General features: G+C 43.2%; 1 protein-coding gene across 3 annotated transcripts in view; it reads left to right on the forward strand.

The window, feature by feature from the left end:
• The first annotated feature begins 2,724 nt into the window (after nucleotides 1-2,724).
• LOC135396513 (F-box only protein 32-like) overlaps nucleotides 2,725-21,127 on the forward strand; it is a 37,640-nt gene continuing 19,237 nt past the window's right edge. Inside the window, exons 1-7 of one of the 3 annotated variants that reach the window (XM_064627526.1) lie at nucleotides 2,725-3,024; nucleotides 8,403-8,595; nucleotides 9,680-9,772; nucleotides 10,276-10,404; nucleotides 16,759-16,985; nucleotides 17,707-17,992; nucleotides 18,104-18,260. In XM_064627526.1, the coding sequence (XP_064483596.1) occupies nucleotides 2,915-3,024; nucleotides 8,403-8,595; nucleotides 9,680-9,772; nucleotides 10,276-10,404; nucleotides 16,759-16,985; nucleotides 17,707-17,992; nucleotides 18,104-18,235 (1,170 nt within the window). In that variant the 5' untranslated portion in view covers nucleotides 2,725-2,914 and the 3' untranslated portion in view covers nucleotides 18,236-18,260. The other 2 variants (XM_064627527.1, XM_064627528.1) reach the window with 2 other exon arrangements.

Consider the following 21,127-nt stretch of genomic DNA (forward strand, 5'->3'; position numbering starts at 1 on the left):
CATATCGGAGAACCACGCAGCAGCCAGGACAGATTTCGGTCTGTGAACGGCCTGTGAACACCGTCAGCTCTGCGGTCTTGCAGCTTGCGGATCGTCTCTCCGTCAGTTACTCTTCGGGCCGTGAAACGCAAGGACGGGTAAGGAACGCATTTGATTTTCTCCAGAAGGACGATTTCGAGTAATTTTGGAAACGCTGTGTCTACTGCACCGCCGGACGGTGCGCAAACTCTGAATGTTGTCGCGCCGTCCGACGGTGCGGAAAGCGCCCAGTGTTCCCGCACCATGGGCCGGCTCAGTGCACACTAAAAAAATTCACACCTCTTTAGGTGTTAAAAGGGTGTATTGCACAATTTACACCCCACACTTAACTGTCTAACACCCATTTGAGTGTAAAGGGGTGTATCCTGCTGTTTACACCCTTCTGTCTGCTTTTTACACCCCTGCGTGAGAAGGTCATCAGGCCCATAGGGTGTAAAAGGCGGGTGAGCATGCACACAGCATTTCTGTAATTTTAGCAGCGATGGGATTATGCACCTTAGCTTCTGTTCGTTCTGTGCTGTGAGGATAGTCCATGCACTCCAGTGTTTTTAAGTGTGGCACTGAACATCATGCACATTACTTAGAACTGCACATAAGTAAATGATATGCTGCAAATGATGCCAGCCGACTTCTTACACAGGCCAACTACCAAGACCAGTAACTGTGGATATTTTATTTGGGGTCTCAGAGGTGAACATGGGCATGGCAGTAATGGACTGCACTTAATATGTACACAACCACGCAGGAAAAAAAAATTGATGAAACTCTTTCAATCTAATGCGGCCTTCGAATGACATCAGAATGGCAAAGAAAAATCAGATTAAAAAGGGACAGTAGGGACCCCAGCGAGTATTCCGATCCCGGCTGAATAACGTTCTCCTCCCGGCGTACATACTGTATATGCAAGGACACATCTGAAAATGAAATAGTTTTCGAGGAATTGAATTAAATCGAACCATTTAATTAAATCGAACACCCGAACCATATCCCGTGTCGCTTTCCTACTCACCCTGACGTCACGAACAGTGAGTCCAAAACGACGGTAATTCGATGGAAGCGAAGTCTAAGTTTCATTCCAATGCACAGCATGAAACGCATCAAGGCAGGTACAAAAGTTAGAGCACGTTCCCGTGAATATATTCAGCAAAATGACCATTTGACACAAAAATGACGTCACCACCGGTGTATGGTGCGGCCTACATTCAAGTCACGGTCTCAATCTTTAAAATGCTGTAATAAATTTTCAAAAGCAAATACAGAGGTACACCTTTCTAAGGGGTGTAGCTGCTTACACCCTACAGACTTTACACCCAAATAGGTGTGAGTTATCAAACACCATTTTTACACTGGAAAGGGTGTAAAAAAGTTTAGGGTGTGACCACTATATCGCAGTGTACATATGTAAACACCCCGGTTGTTCAACAAATCAATTAAATTACTGCCTTTACTTCACATTATAGGCCATTGTGCAGAGGAGGCTAGCTCGTTGGCTGGTAACATTATGGGAATGTTTTATGGGGGGGGGGGCGAAGCTAGCTTCCACAGTCACACTAAACTAACCCAAATCTGCTTCACCAGAATGGAGCGAGGCAAGCTAACCTCATCATTAATCTAAACTAGCCTGGTCTATGATGCCATCGGTTAGTTTAGTGCGGCTGTGGCAGCTTGCCTCGCTCCTCAAAATCATTTCCATAGTGAGGTGAAGCCAATCTGCGGAACTGCAACGCCAGTCAAAACGATTTTATCGAGCTCCAATGATCGTGAGTCGGCCGGCGGTGCCGCAACATTGGGAGTTAGCGCGCCGTCCGACGGCGCAGTAGACATGGGTTTAGGAAATCCTTATAAGGTGTGACTGCAGCGGACATCCAGGGGGGATGGATTTTGTTATCTATAAATCCAGCAGTAGAGAGAAGTAGGGCATTTTTATTGGTATTGCCATCAGAATACTCTTTGTAATGTTTCACACTGCAGCATGTGAAATATTGCATTGAAATAGAAACATCGTGGTGGTATTGCAGTTGTGCCCCTGAAACATTGACGAAACTTGTCAACATTTCAGCAGCATTACTAGGGATTTTCCTACACCATCCCAGTTTTTTTTTTTTTTTTCAACACACTTCCTGAAAATTCCCAATACAGCTTAGCTCCAATATATATACCTACATATACCCATAACCACGTACGTACTAAAAAATATATATAGTATACCCACCTTGGAAGCTCGGCACCACCCCAGAGGTCGATTACTGGGGAAATCACTGATCATTACTGCATCACTTGTGCCAGTGATTTATCCCGCTCCCCTACACACCCCTTAAGATTTTGTGAGATTGCGCAATATTTTGTCGAAGTCACACCCCCGTGCGTAGCAAAACATCCCACCGAGGACGAAATTCTGGATAAACCACTTACTTGTGCACCGTCTTGTGTTGGCTGGGGTATTTCCTCCATATACTAGCAGCAGAGTCTTTGAATATTGCGTTGTTCTCTTCGTCTTGTGTGTTTCATTTTAAACTTGTCCTACCCTGCGGCACGCGCATCATGTAGCCATACAAATGTGGGCGGACTCACCTTACCTGTAAGTCTACTCTCAATTTAAACGACGCGCGTCCACCTGTCCGCTACGATTGCGTAGATGGCGCTGACAAGGTTTATGCAGCTCACGTGATTAAACGTCATATCCGTCAACAAAAGCCATGCAGAGGGACGCGCAATCAACGAACTCGTAGCTGTCAGTTTACCTGCTATGTGAATAAGCGAACGGAGGGTAACACACGCTTGTTTTGTAGTCACATATATTGCGTTGTAGAATTGTCCTGGGACCGAGGAATTACACACAGCTGTGACGAAGTGAAACTGCGTCGTTATCTGGAACATGCCGTTCATCGGCAGAGACTGGCGTTCACCAGGTGAAACTTGGGTGAAAACCAACGAAGGGTGGGAGAAAAAGAAGATCTTGGAATTTTACTGCTGTGCTGAAAAGGGGTAAGGAAGTCTTTGTAAACAGGCTGCTTTGCGCATTTTGACATGCTTCATGTTCTCGGTGTCTGGTCAAAACATCTGCCCACGCACATGAAAATTTCGTTTGTACTGTCATGTCCAACAAGCGCAAGGTATGTGTTGATGATTGCTTACACTTCTAAACATGGACTGAAATGTAGTGCTAAGCATTTTGATGTCGTCTGCCCATTTGATGATTGACCTTGCATAAGTCACTACGAACGGCAATTTTTGTTTTTAAGGGTTCGCCGTTTCTTTTACTGCTTGTCTTAATTTGTGTGTGGTACACACTGACGCATTGTACGGCTCTGAATGTGAAGTTTATGGCAATCTGCTGGGATTTCTGACTGCGGAGACTGTCACATGAGCTGTGTTTATTGTCCCAGCTGATCCATTCAAAATGGCGACCTTCCGTGGTTACTGCTCCCGAGGACGGCCAGTCGCAAAGCTGTTTCATTTTCTTGGTTTGACGTCAGAATGATGCGTGCATAAGCTCTCACTGGTATGCGTAAAGTAGGACATTTCCTTGTATTTTCACAGCCTTCTTGAATCACGGTTGGTCTGTTCCCCTCTGTTTCCTCTAACGTGCACTAGACTAATTTACTTTCTCACTCGGTATTCTTTTTTTTTTTTTCTTCTGTTGACCTTTATGTTACCTGAAGCGAGTCATACTGGTCATACCTGGAAGTGGCTAGGAAGTCGCTGTTCCCTTTCTACTGCATCTGGTGCACCTTCATGTTTTTCTTTTTGCAGACTTCCTTGCATTTTATTTATTTTCTGGTAATCGTTGCCCCAACAATTATTTTTTGGGTGCTTCGTCAGTATGCTAGAATTACTGCTAAGCTTCTATAAACGTCGTGCTTGTGCTGCACTAGCATAGTTTGCTTGGAGCCGTATAAACTATAAAGGACAAAGTGTAGCGAGTGTAGGAATTTCTGCAAAATAATTTGTCTGCTGCACAGTGGGCTTGCAAAGGGTCTTGTCTCGTTTAACCAAGTTGTTTGCTTCTTGAAAGGATAAGAGCAAAACAAGCCAACCTTTAATCAAATTGTTTTTCCAGTACCTCTGAAGGACGGATATTGAGGATTTCTGTAGATTTTAAATGACAAGTGCACATGGGGTTCCAGCTTGTGTTTTAATACGAGCATGTGATCAGCAGTGGTTTACCCAGAATCGCAACCATGGGAGGTGTTGCAAGAAATGTGGGATGGGGTCGTTATTCCTATTACTTTGTAGCATCATTATGTCTAAAGTCGAAACAATTAAGGCCCCCGTAGGGGGTGCACCGGAAAGATCGGGAGGTGGGTGTCACCAAACATTTGAGGGAATGCTTTGGGTGGTAAATAATTGTAATTGGCTGTAAATGGCTGTGAATCACTCGTGATCAGCATGCCATTTCAGGCGCAGCATGGTTAGAATGGTTACTGCAACATCATTTCTAACTGAACATACTATGTGGTGTTCATTCTTATAGGTCTTCCGTGTCCAACTCGTGAAACATTTGCATGGCAGGTGTAGCATTCTATTTTAAGTTCATTGCATCCTAAGATGCAGGCTTGTTGTACTTGCTTTGAAGCATGCACTTCCTATCAGCACAAAGTTTTGAAAGGAGCGGCAAAACTTCATAGATACGGATTCCCCAAGAACAGGTAACTTTATAGAGTGCGGGCATTTCTCTCCTAGCGACAGCGTGAGCTTCTTCACCCAGTTTTGGAAGTTTGCCAGCTGCTCTGGTGAGGAGACGGAAATCGACCTTCGGGTAGTATCGTTGCAGGCGGCATACTTGTTGAAAATTTACATTAATTTTATGACACTTTTGCTTCAAATACACAAACAATATGTTGGGAGAATATGGTATGAGATGCATCGATTGCATGGCATAAACTCGGTAAAGCCCTGAAAACATAATACTTGGTGGCACTTTATACATTTTTTGTATCATGATAGGTGAACTGCATGTTGCATGCACTCGTTCGTTGCATTAATTTCATCTGTTCACTCCTGAGTGTTTTATTGACCATGTCTAATTTCGTGCCACCATACCAGGGAAAGGGGGCAAAATCATCATTGCTAATTTACTTTTGAATTTTGTGCTTAGTGCCAAATATTTGATCATTAAATTGTATGCGACACTGCTTCGATTGACTGTAGAAACATTTTCTTATGTTTTACTGTACATAATATTTACGTGCTCTGAAGGCCATTTAAGTACATGGACTACACTTTTCAGATTGTGTAGGTATAGACAGGATGGTGCTTTTGTGTAAGAACATCTGGTACGGATGCTCCATTAAGTATTAGTATGATAGTATTCGTAGTATTGTGACAAGTGCAATCAAGTTGTACTGCAACAATAACATGGCATGTAAGCTTGCACCTGCCCCAAAACACCCCATAATAGCCCCTCAAAAACACATTTTAGAAATTCTGTGTGTATCGAAATTGTATGTTGTAAATTGAGTTGTGACGCAAAGGAATTGCACAGGGGTCTGAGGTGCAGTGGCTAGATATATATGAAACAAAACATTTTACTTTTGTTATAACGGCTGTTAGTTGATCACACATTACAGCTGAGGTGACTGGTTGCGACAAAACAAAACTTAGGTGCCCTATCACAATAGCTAAAAATCGGAAGTAAGACACGTCTGCAAGTGCGATAATTATAATTTGAAATACTGGCAGCAGGTATGTGTTTGAGCCATTTCGTTGTACCCTAAGAGTAGTAATTTTTGTGGAGACCTAATTTTTCAAATTTTATAATCATGATATTTATACAAATTTAGTCTCACAAAATATTAGCAATGCCATACAAGTACAGAAAGGTTTGTTAGTTTGTAGGAAAAAATAAAATTTATAGAAAAGTTTTAATTTCTAGCAAATAAGTTTCACAATGTCAAGCTGACCCACTTAGTGCAGTTTATTGTAACACTATCTTGTTACACACTTGCCACACCTTGGCAACATTTACACTACTTTCGTCCTTTCCCCCTCATTCTCACCACGAAAATGTATGCATGCATGTCAGTGTCAGGTTCACCAAGGAAAGTTTTGATTCTGTGTGGGTGTCACAGAAAAATCGTCAGTTCCTGATTACTCGCGAAGCCTTGAACAGATTATAATCTGACATCTGAGATTGGCTCTTTGGTACAACTGCATAGAATACTCATCTCAAAATTCAAGTTCCACGAAACATTCCCTAAACATAGCAGAATTTTTCTGCATGCATTTTCCCCGTGCTCGTCTGAAATTGGTCAGCACAGCAAGAAAGAATTTACGTCTGTGGTTCCTGCAGATGTCACATTCTGGCGCTACAGAAGAACTGGCATGATAGGAAGAGATTGTAAAAATGGCTAAAACATAATTGCTCTTGCTGTAGAAGGAATTGGTAGTTGATAATGGTGTTAAATGGCAAGGGCTTTGCTAATCCTTTTGCATGTGGATATTAATTCTCTACATAATCTTTACCAGAAGTGGAATACCCCTTTCACTTGAAATTGAGCATCTTCGCATGAATGCTGGTTTCCTGGCCTCCATTGCTTGGACATTGTTCTCCGTGGTGAGGAAACAGGATGCCAAACAATGAAACTGTTCCTCTTGCAAGCAATACGGGGCAAGGTGACAAAGAAATGGGTACATTGTGTACAGTGTCCATTTTTCACAGTATTGAAGGAGAACTCAGCAGTGGTGATTTTTATGTGACTGTGATAATTGTGTGCATGCATGTGATGCAACATGTGTTTGTTAGCAGGCTGTTCACAGATGTTGAAGAAATGTTGTACTACTACAATTGCATCTATATTTAGTAACTGTGTCCTTTTCTTCTTCTTCTTTTTTTTTTTTTTTTTTGTTCATTGCATTAACGAATGGTGAGGAATGCCAGGGTGACTTGTTGTGTAATGCAGATAATTGGTAGAAAACTTAAAATGTGAGACTGTGCCTGTTGGAACTGCATACCACTAAAAGCTAAAAAGACAAAGCAGAGAAGAAGACACACACAGATAGTGCTATCTGTGTGTGTCATCTCCTGTGTGTTTTAGTGCTTTTAGTCATGTGGAATTGGTGGAAAGTTGCATTGTAAAACATTTTCTGTCACAGCAAGGTCTGGAACCCCAGTATCCAAGACTGCTGTGCTTTAACTAACTGTCAAGGCTAATTTCTAGACAACTGTTCATTCTTTTCTTTTTTTACTTTGTTGGCCCCCTGCATTTTGGATGCACAACGTGTTAATTCTTAGTGCAAGAAAACCATGAGCTTGAACATAAAGAATGAAACGCACGAAAGCTTCTTCATCTTCGTGCGTGCGTCGCTTTTCCGTTCCTCAAGCTCAAAGTTTTCTTGCAGTATGAATCTTCACCAGCTACCCGCCATCCTCTCAGTATCCCATATTAATTCTCCCAGAAAAGTCTTGTAGCACCCATAAAACTAAAGCTATATGTCATCTTTTCTTGTTACTGTTAAAAGCATATTGGAAGTACCTGTAGATGCATATTTGGTGTCCCAATAGAATGCGCAAGTTTTAGTGTTTGAATATTGCAGTTAAAGCTACTGAAAAGAACACACATAGGACAATGAAAGCACACCTACCAGCTAGTGTGTGCACTTTCCATTGTCTGTTTGTGTTCATCTGAATGATTGATTAATTAATATCGAATATAATTTAAAACTGAGTCACCATTTCAAAGCAATTCGAGTACTAGTTATGGAGCTAACTGTGAATGCTTGAGCTTTATTGAAAAAGGATGCTGAAACCCCATTATGGTTCAGCCCATTTCCAGTTTTCTTTCTTTTCTTAGGTACTGCAAAGATAAACACAAGTTGATGAGCTGCTGTTAGTAGAATCTTCCATGCGGAGAACAAGAAATTTTGCAAAAATTGTGTTAATGTTTTATTTATGAAATGCTACCAAATGAATCAATTTGGGGCTAAGTCAGGCCAACCTTGAAGATTTTGTGAATTGTGTTTTGACTTTAGTGTATAAACATGACAGGTTGACATAGGGATAAGCAACAAGCTAAAGTTACCTTCCTGCAAGCCAGGATCTTCCCATCTTTCTGGCTTGCACATTTGAGTAGTTTGCATCATGCAGTCTTGATTGTAGGTTTGATTTTCTCATGACAGAGGGCACATGTCATTGTTTCGTTATTTCTGTTATCATAATTGCTCATTTTGCCTTCTTAACTGACAGAGTGTACGTGTGCTATGCATAACAATACCTGTCAGCAGTAGGCCATGTAAATGTTTCGTCAACATGATTTACTGCATAACATTTTCTCCGTCATTGGTGCACACACAACAGTAGATCTCCAGCTAATTTCACTGTTGACAAACAGAGTGTGAAACCAAATAATAATTTGATTCTGCAGCCTCACAGACCTTGAAGGTGGGCAGGCTGGACTATGGAAAATGCCAGAGGAAAATGCTGAACATGACAAAGGGAAAAACATCAATGACAACAGCTGTGATGCCAATGAGAATGCAGTCTGTATGGAACTGGAGAGCAGTCGCAAATATCTCCAGCAGCCCTTTTGCCAAATTACTCTCAAGTGTACACGTGAGGTATGACTTGTTGGTGACCATAGACCTGGAAGCGAGCAAATTGCTGGTTATCTGTTGCATACCTGCCAACTCTCCCAGATTATCCTCTTGAATTTCTTTCTGTCTCCCGATTGTACGGGCTCGCACTCCAATCTCCCGGAAAATTGGGGCCTTGGGCTTATCTTTAAAAGCTGCGCAAACGCATTCTTGAAGAATTAGATAGCCCATTACACTTGTTTTGCGATATGGCCACCCATGGCTGGAGGTTATGGCAGATCATGTGTTTCATTGTGCCCGTGTTACTCGACAAGACGTGCTATCGTCAGTCTAGCCTCGTACGATAGTTTCGTCCCCACCGATGGTTCTCTCCAAACAGAAGAAATACCAGCATGTGTTCCTCATACGTGCCAAGTGCCTTTGCACAGCTTTTCTGGTTGAGCACAATCTGCCGCGAAGTGTAAGCGACCACGTGTGACTGTTGTTCCGGAAGATGTTTCCAAAATGTCATGAAGTGAAGCGCCAGATGAAGACCACTGCCATCATCGATGAAATCACTGCGACCGTTCAAAATGCAATGTTGGAGAGCCTGAGAAGACTAATCTTCACAACTGCGGTTGACGGAAGGAACGACAGTGCGTCGCAGCCACACCCAATAGTAGCTACCCACGACGTAGAGGAATCGCAAAACAGTGGCAGTGCTATTTCGAGTGCACAAAATTAATGCGTCTTCCCCCACGTCGCTGCAGGCAGTCTCCTGAATTGTGAGTTTGTCCGGTTGGCAGGTATGTTGTTGAGAAGTGCTGGAGTATGTTCTCACGCTTGGTGGATTGTTGTAGTTATACCGACATTAACTTACTAGTTAATCAGTAGTTATAGCAACATCATCTTGGGAACAACTTATATTTGCATGTGTGCTTTTGTTTACCTAACAGATATGTAATGCTCATATCTGACAACATAATTAATTTGTGTACTTTTGGCATATGTTGTTGGCCGTTGGGTGTTGTACTTCCAGATGTGATTGATGATCCTTAGTACTCATTGCTTGCCTGCACAATATGTCTGCATGGTACTTTTTTGTAAGTGTATTGAAATCTGGTTGCAGGTGGCGGGTTACAACACAATAAGTGAAGCATTCAGACGTTTGGATTTTCAAAGCGGTATCCGAGACATCAGAAGGTTCAATTATATTTGCAAGGTATGTAACCCCTATGTGCATCTCTTCTGCAAAGTGCGTGAAGCTTTTGCATTAGATACAAAATTGAGAGCTGAGCAAACGAACGCATCACAAATTACCCAATTATTAACTGAAAATCACTAGTCATCGACACTTTTCTTTCGTTCCATTGTTTTTGGTTTTTCAGGAATATTTTTTGCTGAAGGTGCTGAACGCATCCAAAGTAAAACTCAAAACTTACGATTTTTATTTAGTAATGAGCACATACAAATAATCCATTCAATGGTCAGAATGTCAGGACTCAAGGATGTCTACCAGAAAGAAGGATTTCCCATAGTGTTTCTTGTAAGACATTACTTGATATACTAGTCTAATTAGCATTTCATATTTTTGTGTGTCCTGTTAAAAAGTGGCCCTCAATTTTGGCATAAAACAACTGAAGAATGTGAGACTTCACAGCATGTTATCTTCTTTGAGATATGTATAAATATTGGTTTTGTGATACCTGTTTGTCTCCTTTGTAGCTTTTGCACTTGCTGATCACTGAGAATTTGACTACATTAAGTGGTTGTGCCACCAAGGTGCTGTTCACTATGCTTGAAGAAGTGGCCTTTCAGGTTGCCAACAGCCAACAGAACATTCATGTGTTACAGGTAAGGAACCTCGGATCAGTGCTTGTGCGTGCGTCCTTTCATGTTCCCGGCATTGGTCTGTTACAGTTTTTAGATACATCACAAACCACCTTAATTTTAATTTCATTGCAACCTTGCGTGTTGCCTGGAACTCTAAACACACATTCACTGAACGTGCATTGAATCAACGTGCCACACAATCCAAAAGTTTATTACAGCCCTATGTCCTTGCATGTGGACCACAGAAAAAAAAAAGTAATGAAAAATATGTATGTAGTAACGGAAGAAAAGTAGCCGAAGGTCTGCACGTAGAACATGTGTTTATAAGTCCTAAACGTCGCCACACCAGCACTGGACAGCTGTCTCTGACAGCTGACAGAGTCTCTCACCCTGATCGGGAGACTTCACGTTCCACATGACCTTCCGACGCCACTCGCTCAAACGTCGCCCTTCTACGCACCGTTGGTGATGGCCCAATTAGGCCGAAGCAGGTGTTAAGTGCTGGTGTGGCAGCATTTGGGACTTATATATATACAACCAGTTGAACCTCTATATAACGAATTTGTAAATGCTGGCTCTTTGTTTCGTTAAATAGAGATATTCGCTAAATAGAACACTCCAAGTGAAATAAAGATGGCCGCCGCCACTACCTGCGCAGCGCGTACCGCAAAACGACTTTTGTCATAAAATAAGTATCAAGCTAAGAAGGGCACAAAATATCGAGCTTTCTTCACCACATAACGCTAGGTAATACACAATTTGTGCACAATTTCGCTCTGAGCGTTCATTACCTTTCGTTACTCTGGATGACCTCTACTGCTTTCTCCTCTGTGACCTCTACTCCTTTCTACAACCAGTGGGTTGTAGTAATTGCAGCGGTAGTGGCTATGTTTGTAATCCTTGAAGTATATCTGCAGAGTATTGTGTGAGTTAAGCTATAACTACAAATAAAGGTCATATTGATCCATTTGTGGACTATGCAACAGTTTGGGGGCCAATTTTTATCAGAATTTGGCAGTTGTTTGATAAGTCAAAATACTGCTTAAGTCAAACTAACTGGTCCGGATGGTGGGTGTTTGAGTTCATGAGATTTTACTGTATATAGGATGACACTGACACTTCCTCCTATCGCCGCAGTTTTAGTAACGCTTCTTTGTGGCAATCAACCAGGCGGGGCTAAACCAGCACTTCTACAAATTTTTTTCAACTATTTCTGTTGCGATACTGTGCATAGTTTTTGTTGGGTCTGCAGTTACCCGTGGAGGGCTTCATATTTCTGTAAAAAGAAGGTGAGGTAAGCTTTGCAATTTTCAAAGTTTGATTAAAAAAATAAATTTCCCTCAATTAAAAACTGTCCAAAGCCTTCCTAAATGGTGGCAAAGGTTTCCAGAAGGTAATTGCCAAAAGTCTCTCAATCCTCCGGCGAGTATGTCGCCAGTTAGAATTTTTGTATCGCTTTAGGTGACACACCCTGTATAGTAGAACCTCTCTCGCGGCCATCGCGCCAGTTGGCTGACAAAAAGGAGGCGGAGCCAAGGACCCATTGCTGTGGATTTTCAGCAGATTTATTTCAGCAATTGTCGTTGCACTGCAGTGTGTTACAGGTGCTATACTGAGTAGAATGATCGCAAGGAACCCACTTTCATAAAGAAACATTAGGTTGACTTGGGAAATTTCGGAGTTCAATAAATCTCTACCCGAGAAACGTCATCATGACGTTGGTAGACAGACTGAAACTGAAACAAATCAGAAGGGGGAGGGCTGGGTTCCACTAATGGACACTTGTTCGCTACCTCCTATCGAAAGGAAAGTAGGACCAAAGGTCGCGTCCCCAGGGACTATCGCAATCCCCTCAAGACTGTGGCTTTCGGGTGCGACCTTGTTCGCCTCTAGCTTCGAGCGTAGTTCCTTTATCACATCACCATCACCATCGAGCGTAGTTCAACTCTACCAAATTGGTGGAGTTGTCAAACACTATGACGTCATTTGTTTACAAGCAGGGAGAGGTCTATTCAAAAATTAAATTTCCATCAATTCACATGAAATAAAAATGGTACAAATATGTGGCAAATGTTCCTCGCAGAAAAAAATCCTTTGACTGCATGTCTCTCCGTTGCCCATGTTACTTGCAGTTTTTTTATAAGATTTTTAAGAAAAAAGCTACGAGATCGGCAGCGATGCCGTTTTCGCAGTTGAGTTATACGTCAAGGCAGACGTCCTCCCACAGGCAGTATGTAACTTCTACATGACTCATTACCTTTCATTACTTCTCACTAATTAACTCACTTTCATTCATTCATTAATTCACTAATTAACTCGTTAATGATGGGACTTAGGGTAACACTGAGTGTTCAGTGTGAGAGACAATACTCGATGAAAGCTATTCCATCTTCTAAAAATGCTGAAGTGAGCACATGTGTTAAAATATTCATCGCCAAACATTGCGATGCAAATGAGGCAAAAACGGAACTGCTCACTTAAGAAGTGCGTGTCCTTTGCCCTCGCAGCCTTTCCTACCCACAAGGCGGTTGATCTCCCCAGCAGATCAGAACCTGCTCCAATTATCTCCATCACTCCAAACCACGTGGCCCTCTGACGTGGAATGAACCCTCTTTCTCCCGCGCATCTGGTTTGCGCTGTTTCGCGTTCACCTCATTTTCATAGCAATATTTGGCAATGGATATTTCAATGCACGCACTCGCTTCGGTTGTTTTAAAGGTGGAATGACTTTAATCGAGGATTGTCTCTCATTCTGAACGCTCGCTTTTACCCCAAGTCCCCGAATTAAGAAGTTAATTAGCAAATTTTAGGTACTTAGTCATTTAGAAGGTACATAATGTCTTTGAGAGGATGTCTGCCTTGACGTATAACTCAATTGCGGGAACTGCATCTTTCCGTAGCTTTTTATAAAAAATCTAACGAATAAAAAGAAACACCCTCGTATACAGTCGAACCCGCATATATCGAACTCGAAGGGGATCGGCAAATAATTCGATATATCGATAATTCGATATATAAAGCGTTCGTATTTTAACCGACATTCGCGTGTGCCATATTAATTACCATTTAATTGGGATAGTATGAAACAGGAGCTTACCGATTTGCATGAACGAGAGCAGAAACTGCACAAACAAAGCGGGCAACAGGACAGTTAACAACATTTATTTGGGACGGAAGAACTCCGTGAGTTGGGCTTGTCTCTTGTTGCGAGCCATGAAGTCCATTACACTATTTTCGATCTTCTCGAGGCCTCCTAAATGAGAAAGTCCAGCTCCTTCTATTGCCCCGCAGCAGCGACAAATGGTAGCGAAATCCGAAGCTATCTCTGTGGCTGTGGGCATGGCATCGTCGCCGTTAGGACCTCCCAGTGAGCCTTCATCGCCGCTTGGATCGACCATCGACGTCGTCACCAGCAACGTCCGCTATGATGTCCGCGTCCGTCATCTCTGCCACAACGTGCACATTGTCGTCGGCGCTTACAAAATCATGTGCCGTCAGATCAGTGGGAACGGCTTCTGGGAACTCTGCGACCTTTCGAAGCTCGTCGTCCAGAGCGTATTCGAAGTCGTCATCGTCGTCTAAGGCATCCACACACGCCTCATCTGCAACTGCTACGAAACCCGCTTTGCGAAAGCAGTTCGCTACTGTTTCACGCTTGACGTCATTGACGTGGGATGCCGAATGCTTCTGCTACGGAAGACTTCTTTTCTCCATTCACAACACGTCGGATGATGTCGAGCTTGGTCGCGAAGTCCAGGTTCTTCCTTTTCTTAGCGTCCATGGCTGCCTCATTCGTGCCAACTTTCAAATGGTGGCGCCTACCAAAGGAATGCTCCGACGCCAGTCGCCACTGGGCACGTCTCGGCCACGCGCTGCGCACGGCCGGCATGGACGATTCCATTGCAGGTCGCGTGCTCGGGGAAGGTAGCATGATGCATGACCCCGTGATTTCTCACTTCGGAGCGTGCGAAACAAAGCTCCGTGGGGTCACTAACTTCTCCCGTTGGCAGCCTGCCCTCATTTCCAACTCCTTTTCGTGTGGATGGCTTCATCCCTAATCTCCGAGCCGCGCTTTGTCCTTTTCAATCGCGAAAAATGTGCGGAAGTTACTAAGGGCGCGTCATAGGATTCCAGCGGTAGTGTGATATAGCCGGTGACAGCGGTGCCGGCTGTTCGATATAGACGTACAGCGCGCCTATACATTTACATGCTATTTTCAAGGGGATGTTTCGGATGTTCGATATAGGCAATAATTTGATATAACCGGGTTCGATATAGTCGGGTTCAACTGTATATGTATATACAGTGGAATCTCGAGGATACGAATCACAAAGGGCAGCGGAAAAAATTTGTATCATCCGAAATTCATATCAAAAGAATTACACCAAAATAAAAATTGAGGCAAGAAAATAGACAGGGACTGTTCATTTCCCATTACTGTCAGTCAAAGACGCCAGTCATAACGCTTTTGTGTCTCCGTTTTTGGCCAATGCTGCCCAAATTCACGAGATGATCCAGAAGGCCCACCCGCAAGTCGTGCGACAGTGTTCTAAAGCGAGCTTCACCCTAAAGCACACAAGCGTTAGGTGAAGCTTACTTGAGGATTGGTGACGTGTAATGTTGCCAGAAGTGGGTCACCGGTAATTTCGTCCGGAAAATGACGTCAGTGTCCTTGCTTCCATGTCAAGTGCCTCAAGGTTCCGATAGGCTTTCTGATCGCTGTGTTGAAAATTGGTTTCCCAGTCGCTTCTGAAGCAGTATGGGTGGCTGTGGCGCTGTTGTGAAGGGCTGACTATTCCCTTCACGACTACCAGGAATAGGCACAGCGACGGTAATGCTGCATACTTCTCCTACATATGAATGTATGGGAGAATATGAAACCCACAACATCAAAAACGAATATTTGACATTTTGATATTAACACATTTTTTTGTTTTCAGCTGCAGCTGAAAATCGCACACTTTTTTTTTGTGAGTGTGTGTGGCAGTGTGTATGTTTGTGTGTGTGTGTGTGTGCACGCATGTGAAAAAATCAGAAAGGTCAACCAAACGATGTGTCGACTCGGTCTGTGGTACATCGAGAGTGTGTGCGTGCACCTTGTTTACATACAGCTTCTATGTGTCTACTAAAAAGGAAACAGCACAAAAATAAGTGGTTACATCTCTGCTGACACGCGTGACGCATGCTTGAAGTTTACTTGTTTCAGCCGTTATACTCAATATTACATTACGTGCGTACTTACCATCGGTAAATTAGTTTATGTACACACACAGAGAAACACAGTTTATTAGTCAAGTTCTGACAGTCGCGCTTTACCGCTTTCTGAAGATGTTTCTAGAGCCAGGCACATCCACCTCCAGCACCCATCGCGTGCATCATCTGCTAGCGTAGGCACGGAAGTCAAACCTTTTCTCATGATTCTTAGAAAGTCAAGTCACCTATTGTCCTGATATGTTCCCTCCACGTGTTCTGGGGCTATTTTCCTAAGCCAGTGCGATGTCACACAGCTTTACGGTTTGTTGTTGTGAGGGGGGTAAAAAGGTCAAAACAGAGGTAAGGTGATAACGTTCTGGACTGTGGACTTTGGTCTTATCTCCTCCACCACCACCAAAGGGAGAGCCATTGTCTGCATTGTGCAACATGATGTAAGGGAATTCGTGGTGAGGATGGTGAGGACCTCCCTCCCTTTCCAAAAGGAGCAGCATGACTCACACGCTCTCGCGTTACTTTAGGAATGACCTCTGTCGCATCCTCAGCTCGTTCGTGTCATCTGCAATGGCAAGCTAACGCATTCGTCATCCAAACTGTAATACATGGGAAGAATAGGCATTCCAGCTGGGACCAGAAAAGAATTCGTATCAACAGTGATTGTAGGGAAATGGAAAACTGAGAAGAAACAAAGACACACATAGGAATATGTGCCCGCAATTGATCCGACACACCGCTTCGTTTATTGCTTACTTACTGCCCGTTTATCACTGAGAGTTGCATTGACTCGGCATGTTTTTCTTGAAAGATAGCTGTAAAGTTACTCTAATGTGGTAGCTGTAGCTGTAACTACATTTCGAAAAAAATATGTCTATCACCCATTTACTTTTTCTACGAGATAACTAACTTCATTATTTTTTTATGTAGCTTACCCATGAGTGCAACACACGTGCTTGCAATGTTGTCAGCACAGTGAGATGTAACTTATTGGGCTTGGTTACCAACATGGCAGCCAACATGTATTCCATGTCAGCCATAGTTACAAGGACATGCTTATAAGCGCTCATGTGAGCCAGTGCTGATCAATGCACGTAGAGCACAGTCTTCATGTTTTTAGTTGTGATGTGAAGACTTTTAGGAGTTTAAAATGAAACAATGGTTATCCAGCTTCTGCTTCAGGACATGGAGCAGACGCTGCGCAAGTATCAGTGCTGGGGTCGTCCTCTTGGATCGACACAGTTGTGGGCACAGCACCAGCGCACTTTGCAGCGTATTGTCAGCATACGGAGAAGCATACAGATCAGGGGTCCACCTTCTGACTCTCCACATCCACAATTTCTACACTTGCCTCCAGAGTTACTCCGTGAGATCTTGCTGAAGCTCACTGATTACAGGTCTGCACTGAATAGCCATTTTTTTACATATGCAGTAATACTATTTTCTGTCATACATTATGTGTGTCACAGGTATACCTTTACCTTAAATATATTACCTTGTTTTACGGGTGTAACCCTACATATCGTTGTCTTATTGTAGCTTTAATGTACTCTCTGATGTAATAACCCTAGCCAGCTTCATCACCATCATTTGATAATCAGGTGATTTTGACTTCAGTTGATACCAATGTTCTTTGTGTCCCCATGGTGTTAATTTAATTGAGATTCCATTGTGTTCATATAATTCTGAACAAGCTTGCCTGCCTGAAACACACCTCTTGTGCCATTAACAGTCCTTGAATTCGACAACATAGTTTCGGTGTGGTTTTGTAACCCAACCTCTGTTCAAATCATAGGGCTGCTAAACAGCAGCATGGCCAACCATGTGATATGCTTTCTGACATTAATTCACTATGCGGTACAGTCCGAAGGAACGGGTGGTTAGTGTTAGCAGCGCAGTCCCTGTTCCAAGTAGAGACCTGGGAAACAGCAGCACGGCATGTTTGTACTTCAGGTGCTCCTTTTTTTTAAATATCCCACGTCGTTCACCCCAACGGAAGGGGTAGCCAGTATTAGCTAGTATGCAAGGTGATGTTAATGGTGTATATGATGGTGAATCTTAACATAATGATGTAAATTGACATTCCATATTTCCACATAGCCTTTGTGAATGATGCAGGGACTTGGTAAACAGTGGCAAGGCTTATCCTGTGCTTCAGGAACTCATTGATGAAGAGTACATCTGGCACCAGCTCTGCTTATTCCACTTCAGCCCTGCACAGCTTGAGCACCAACTGAGCACTTTACTGATGAACTCACCAAAACAATCTTCGACAGTCGAAAAGAAGTCTGAAGTTGCACACTGGCACACAATGTTCCGCAGACTGCAGCGAAAGCATGGCCTGCGAGAGGAGTATGCGGATAGTCTTTTCCTCTGTCGGCACTGCAGGTGCCTCTTCTGGAAGGTACATGTTTTCGGTTAATCATTCAGTGGCTTATCATCTGATTCCAAATTTAAGTTAGAATGTCGTTGAAACACAACATAAATTAGGTGAACTGATACCCAGCAATTTCAGTCATTTGGCCACCCCTGCCTGAAGCTGGATGATGTGGAAAGAAGCAAGCCAGTTGGTGAAGAGAGAGGTCACCCTGTGCCCATCTGCATCCCGGTCACCCCTCAGGCGTTTCTCAAGTTTTTCTCGCTCTGAACTGAGTCACTCAAGTTTCCGACTTGTGAGTTTTCAATGCTGCAAAGCTTCTCTGCACACTACCATAAATTACAGTAGAACCTCGTTAATTCGAAGCCGTCTGGCCGGCGAAAAAATTCTGAAGTAAGCGGGCGTTCGTATTAAGAGAACCCGGGTACATGGTGAAGGAAAATGTATTTATTTGCCCGAAAAGCTTACTTATCTTCGTCTGCTGCTTTCCGAAATTTATATCGCACGTCACTGTCGAAGGTGGGCTACGAAATCCATCATATCGCTGCACGCGACGTTGGCTGATACAAAGTTGCGTACAACATTCTTGCAACATTATGGTTCTGAACTTGCACTCAGGTGGTGCACTAAGAACTTCCAAAAATGGCTCACATGTGCAGGCTCATTGCTGCCGTTGTCACTCTATTCATTTGCGCGAGAGGTGTTCAGAACGATATTTCCCCCATGAGAGTTGTGGCGCTGGTCTGTTCTATGTCTTCTATCCTGGCGTACTCTTCGAAAGACGCTAAGTCCTTTTCAGAGCTTGCATCACCGGCAGGAGCTTACAGCATGTTGCAGATCTCATGGCTGTGATGATCACCACTTTTTCTTTAATCGTCAACGTCTTGTAGCTCACCATGTCCTCTGCGGGCTGTCTCCACGGGCAAGAAGTGTACTTCGAAGTTGATCTCAACGGGAGCATGAAGCGAAAGCAAGCCAAAATGTGGTCTGCATAATGTGTAATGGCACAGCACAGCTGGGACGCTGGGTAGGCAAGGCAAGGAAGAGCGTTGAGATTCCATTGTGCCACATGATTGGTGGCTGAAAAAGGGAAGTGAGCAAAGCATGCACGTGGTTTTTATGGCAGGTTGCTGTTGGGTGGGAAGCCAATGGTAGATGATGAGGGAAGTTACAAATTATGTGGGATACGGGTCAGTTTTCTTCAGATTGTGAGGTCAGATTGCAACGAGCGAATTACAGGACCACAGCAATCGATCAAATTAACCAGAATTTCAAATGAAGCGAGATGAAATTCATGAGGTTCCTACTATGCTAATTAAACTCCCAGAAAAATGCCATATGGACAGAGGCTTAGACTTTTTCTGAAATCCTATGTGGCTGGATACTGGTGCGCATTAGAGATGGGGCTCTATGCTGAACAATCTTTTGGGTTCCTGTGCTTTCTTCCACTGCAGTTTGCTTGAATAGGTTGTGATACTCTTGACACATAGGCTCCGTGCTCCATCCTTGATCGTGATTGGTGAGGAAAGCGCCACACCAAAATGACGTAAAGTTAGAGCGCAGGGAGGAGTTAAAAAGCGAAAGAGTGCAGTGAATATTTCATCCGCATGCAAGCACATTTTGGTTTTGAGCGCTAGTAATTGCAAGGAGCTTTCACTGCCTAAGTTGCAATAATGTAACGCAGAGAAATGTGCACCTTGTATACCAGTCTATGGCCCCTTTAAGTACTTTATGCAAAAAGCGCATGCCTGTAGGGCAGGACACTACAAACACAGTCTAGCAGCACAAAAAGGTTGCATAATGTGTTGCTGCAAATGAAAAAACCTGCTTTCCACGTGGTGCAAGAAGTCGACACATGTTGGAACAGCCAGTATTTGATGCTTTCAAGACTCCTGGAGCTTAAAGAAGCCATTACTGTCGAGCTTGCAACGTCTGACGCAGTTATTGAATGCTTTTCATCTTTGGAATTGCAGAGAAGTTGCTGACATTGTGGAGATGTTGAAACCCCTGTATGATGCCACAACACTTCTGAGTGGTGAGAAATATGCCACGTTACCCAACCAAATACCCATAATTCATGAACTTTTAGAATGTGTGTCACAACAGAAATAGAAATCTAACTTTGCTGGAATCTCTGCCAGAGCTCTTACTGTCTGGTTCCCACAATATGATCTTGATGAAACTGCTGCTATGTCAATGCTCTTGGACCCTCACTACAAAGGAACTGTGTATGCCACAGGTACTCACAAGTTGACATGAATCACACTGTGACAAGACACTGTGCAGCACCATGCCACACAGCTTATGGATGATATTTCTGAGCCTCCCAGCAAGTGTACCCCAACCAAGCACTACCTCTTTACACGGGGTTCGGGAAGCTTTTGACAAGCAGGCTTCAAACGTTCCTGCGTCCGAACATCTTCCCGTCGAGAAAGAAATGAGTGATTATTGTGAGGAAGGCCTTTTACCATTAGAGAAGGATCCACTTCAGTGGTGGAAGCGTACAGGTTCACACAAGTGTAATTTGTACATGCTAATTTTTTTGAATATCATACCAGCTTACTAGCAAGCCGTTGTGGGTTGCACGTTTGAATTTGTGCGTTGTGGAAACAGCGACAAACATAAATATATAGCACAACAGCTACAAAGCGATGTGCGGAGCTTTTGAGGTTGTCATGCTCAATCTGCTAATGCATCACTACACGTTCTCTAACCAAAACTGAAACTACGAGGGGTGTTTATTTATTTATTTATTTAAAGTACCCCAAAGGCTCATAGAGCGCAACATGTGGGAGTAGGACGATACAAGCATGTCAGCAACACAAAGACGATGAAAAAAAAATACAAAACACTGAAACAGTCACATTGCCTGGCTGGCATGAAAAGTAAAGCATATAATAGAAAAAAACAGAATAGCACATTATAAAAGGAGTACAGACATCAAACGGAAAGTTGGCCACAGAAATTATCATAGTCAGCGAGCTCAGCTAGGTCAGAGGGAAGGTCGTTCCAGTCAATTGCGGTTCGACAAAAAAATGATTTCGCAAAGGTGTCTGTTCGACATTCAAAACGATTTACTTTGCATGGATGGTCGAAACGTGGGAATATAACTGTAGAGCAGGTAAGCGGAGAAAGGTTAGGTGGAATACTGTGGACGAATCT

This window comes from Ornithodoros turicata, chromosome 6 (genome assembly GCF_037126465.1).
Source record: "Ornithodoros turicata isolate Travis chromosome 6, ASM3712646v1, whole genome shotgun sequence".
Classification (NCBI taxonomy): Eukaryota; Metazoa; Arthropoda; class Arachnida; order Ixodida; family Argasidae; genus Ornithodoros; species Ornithodoros turicata.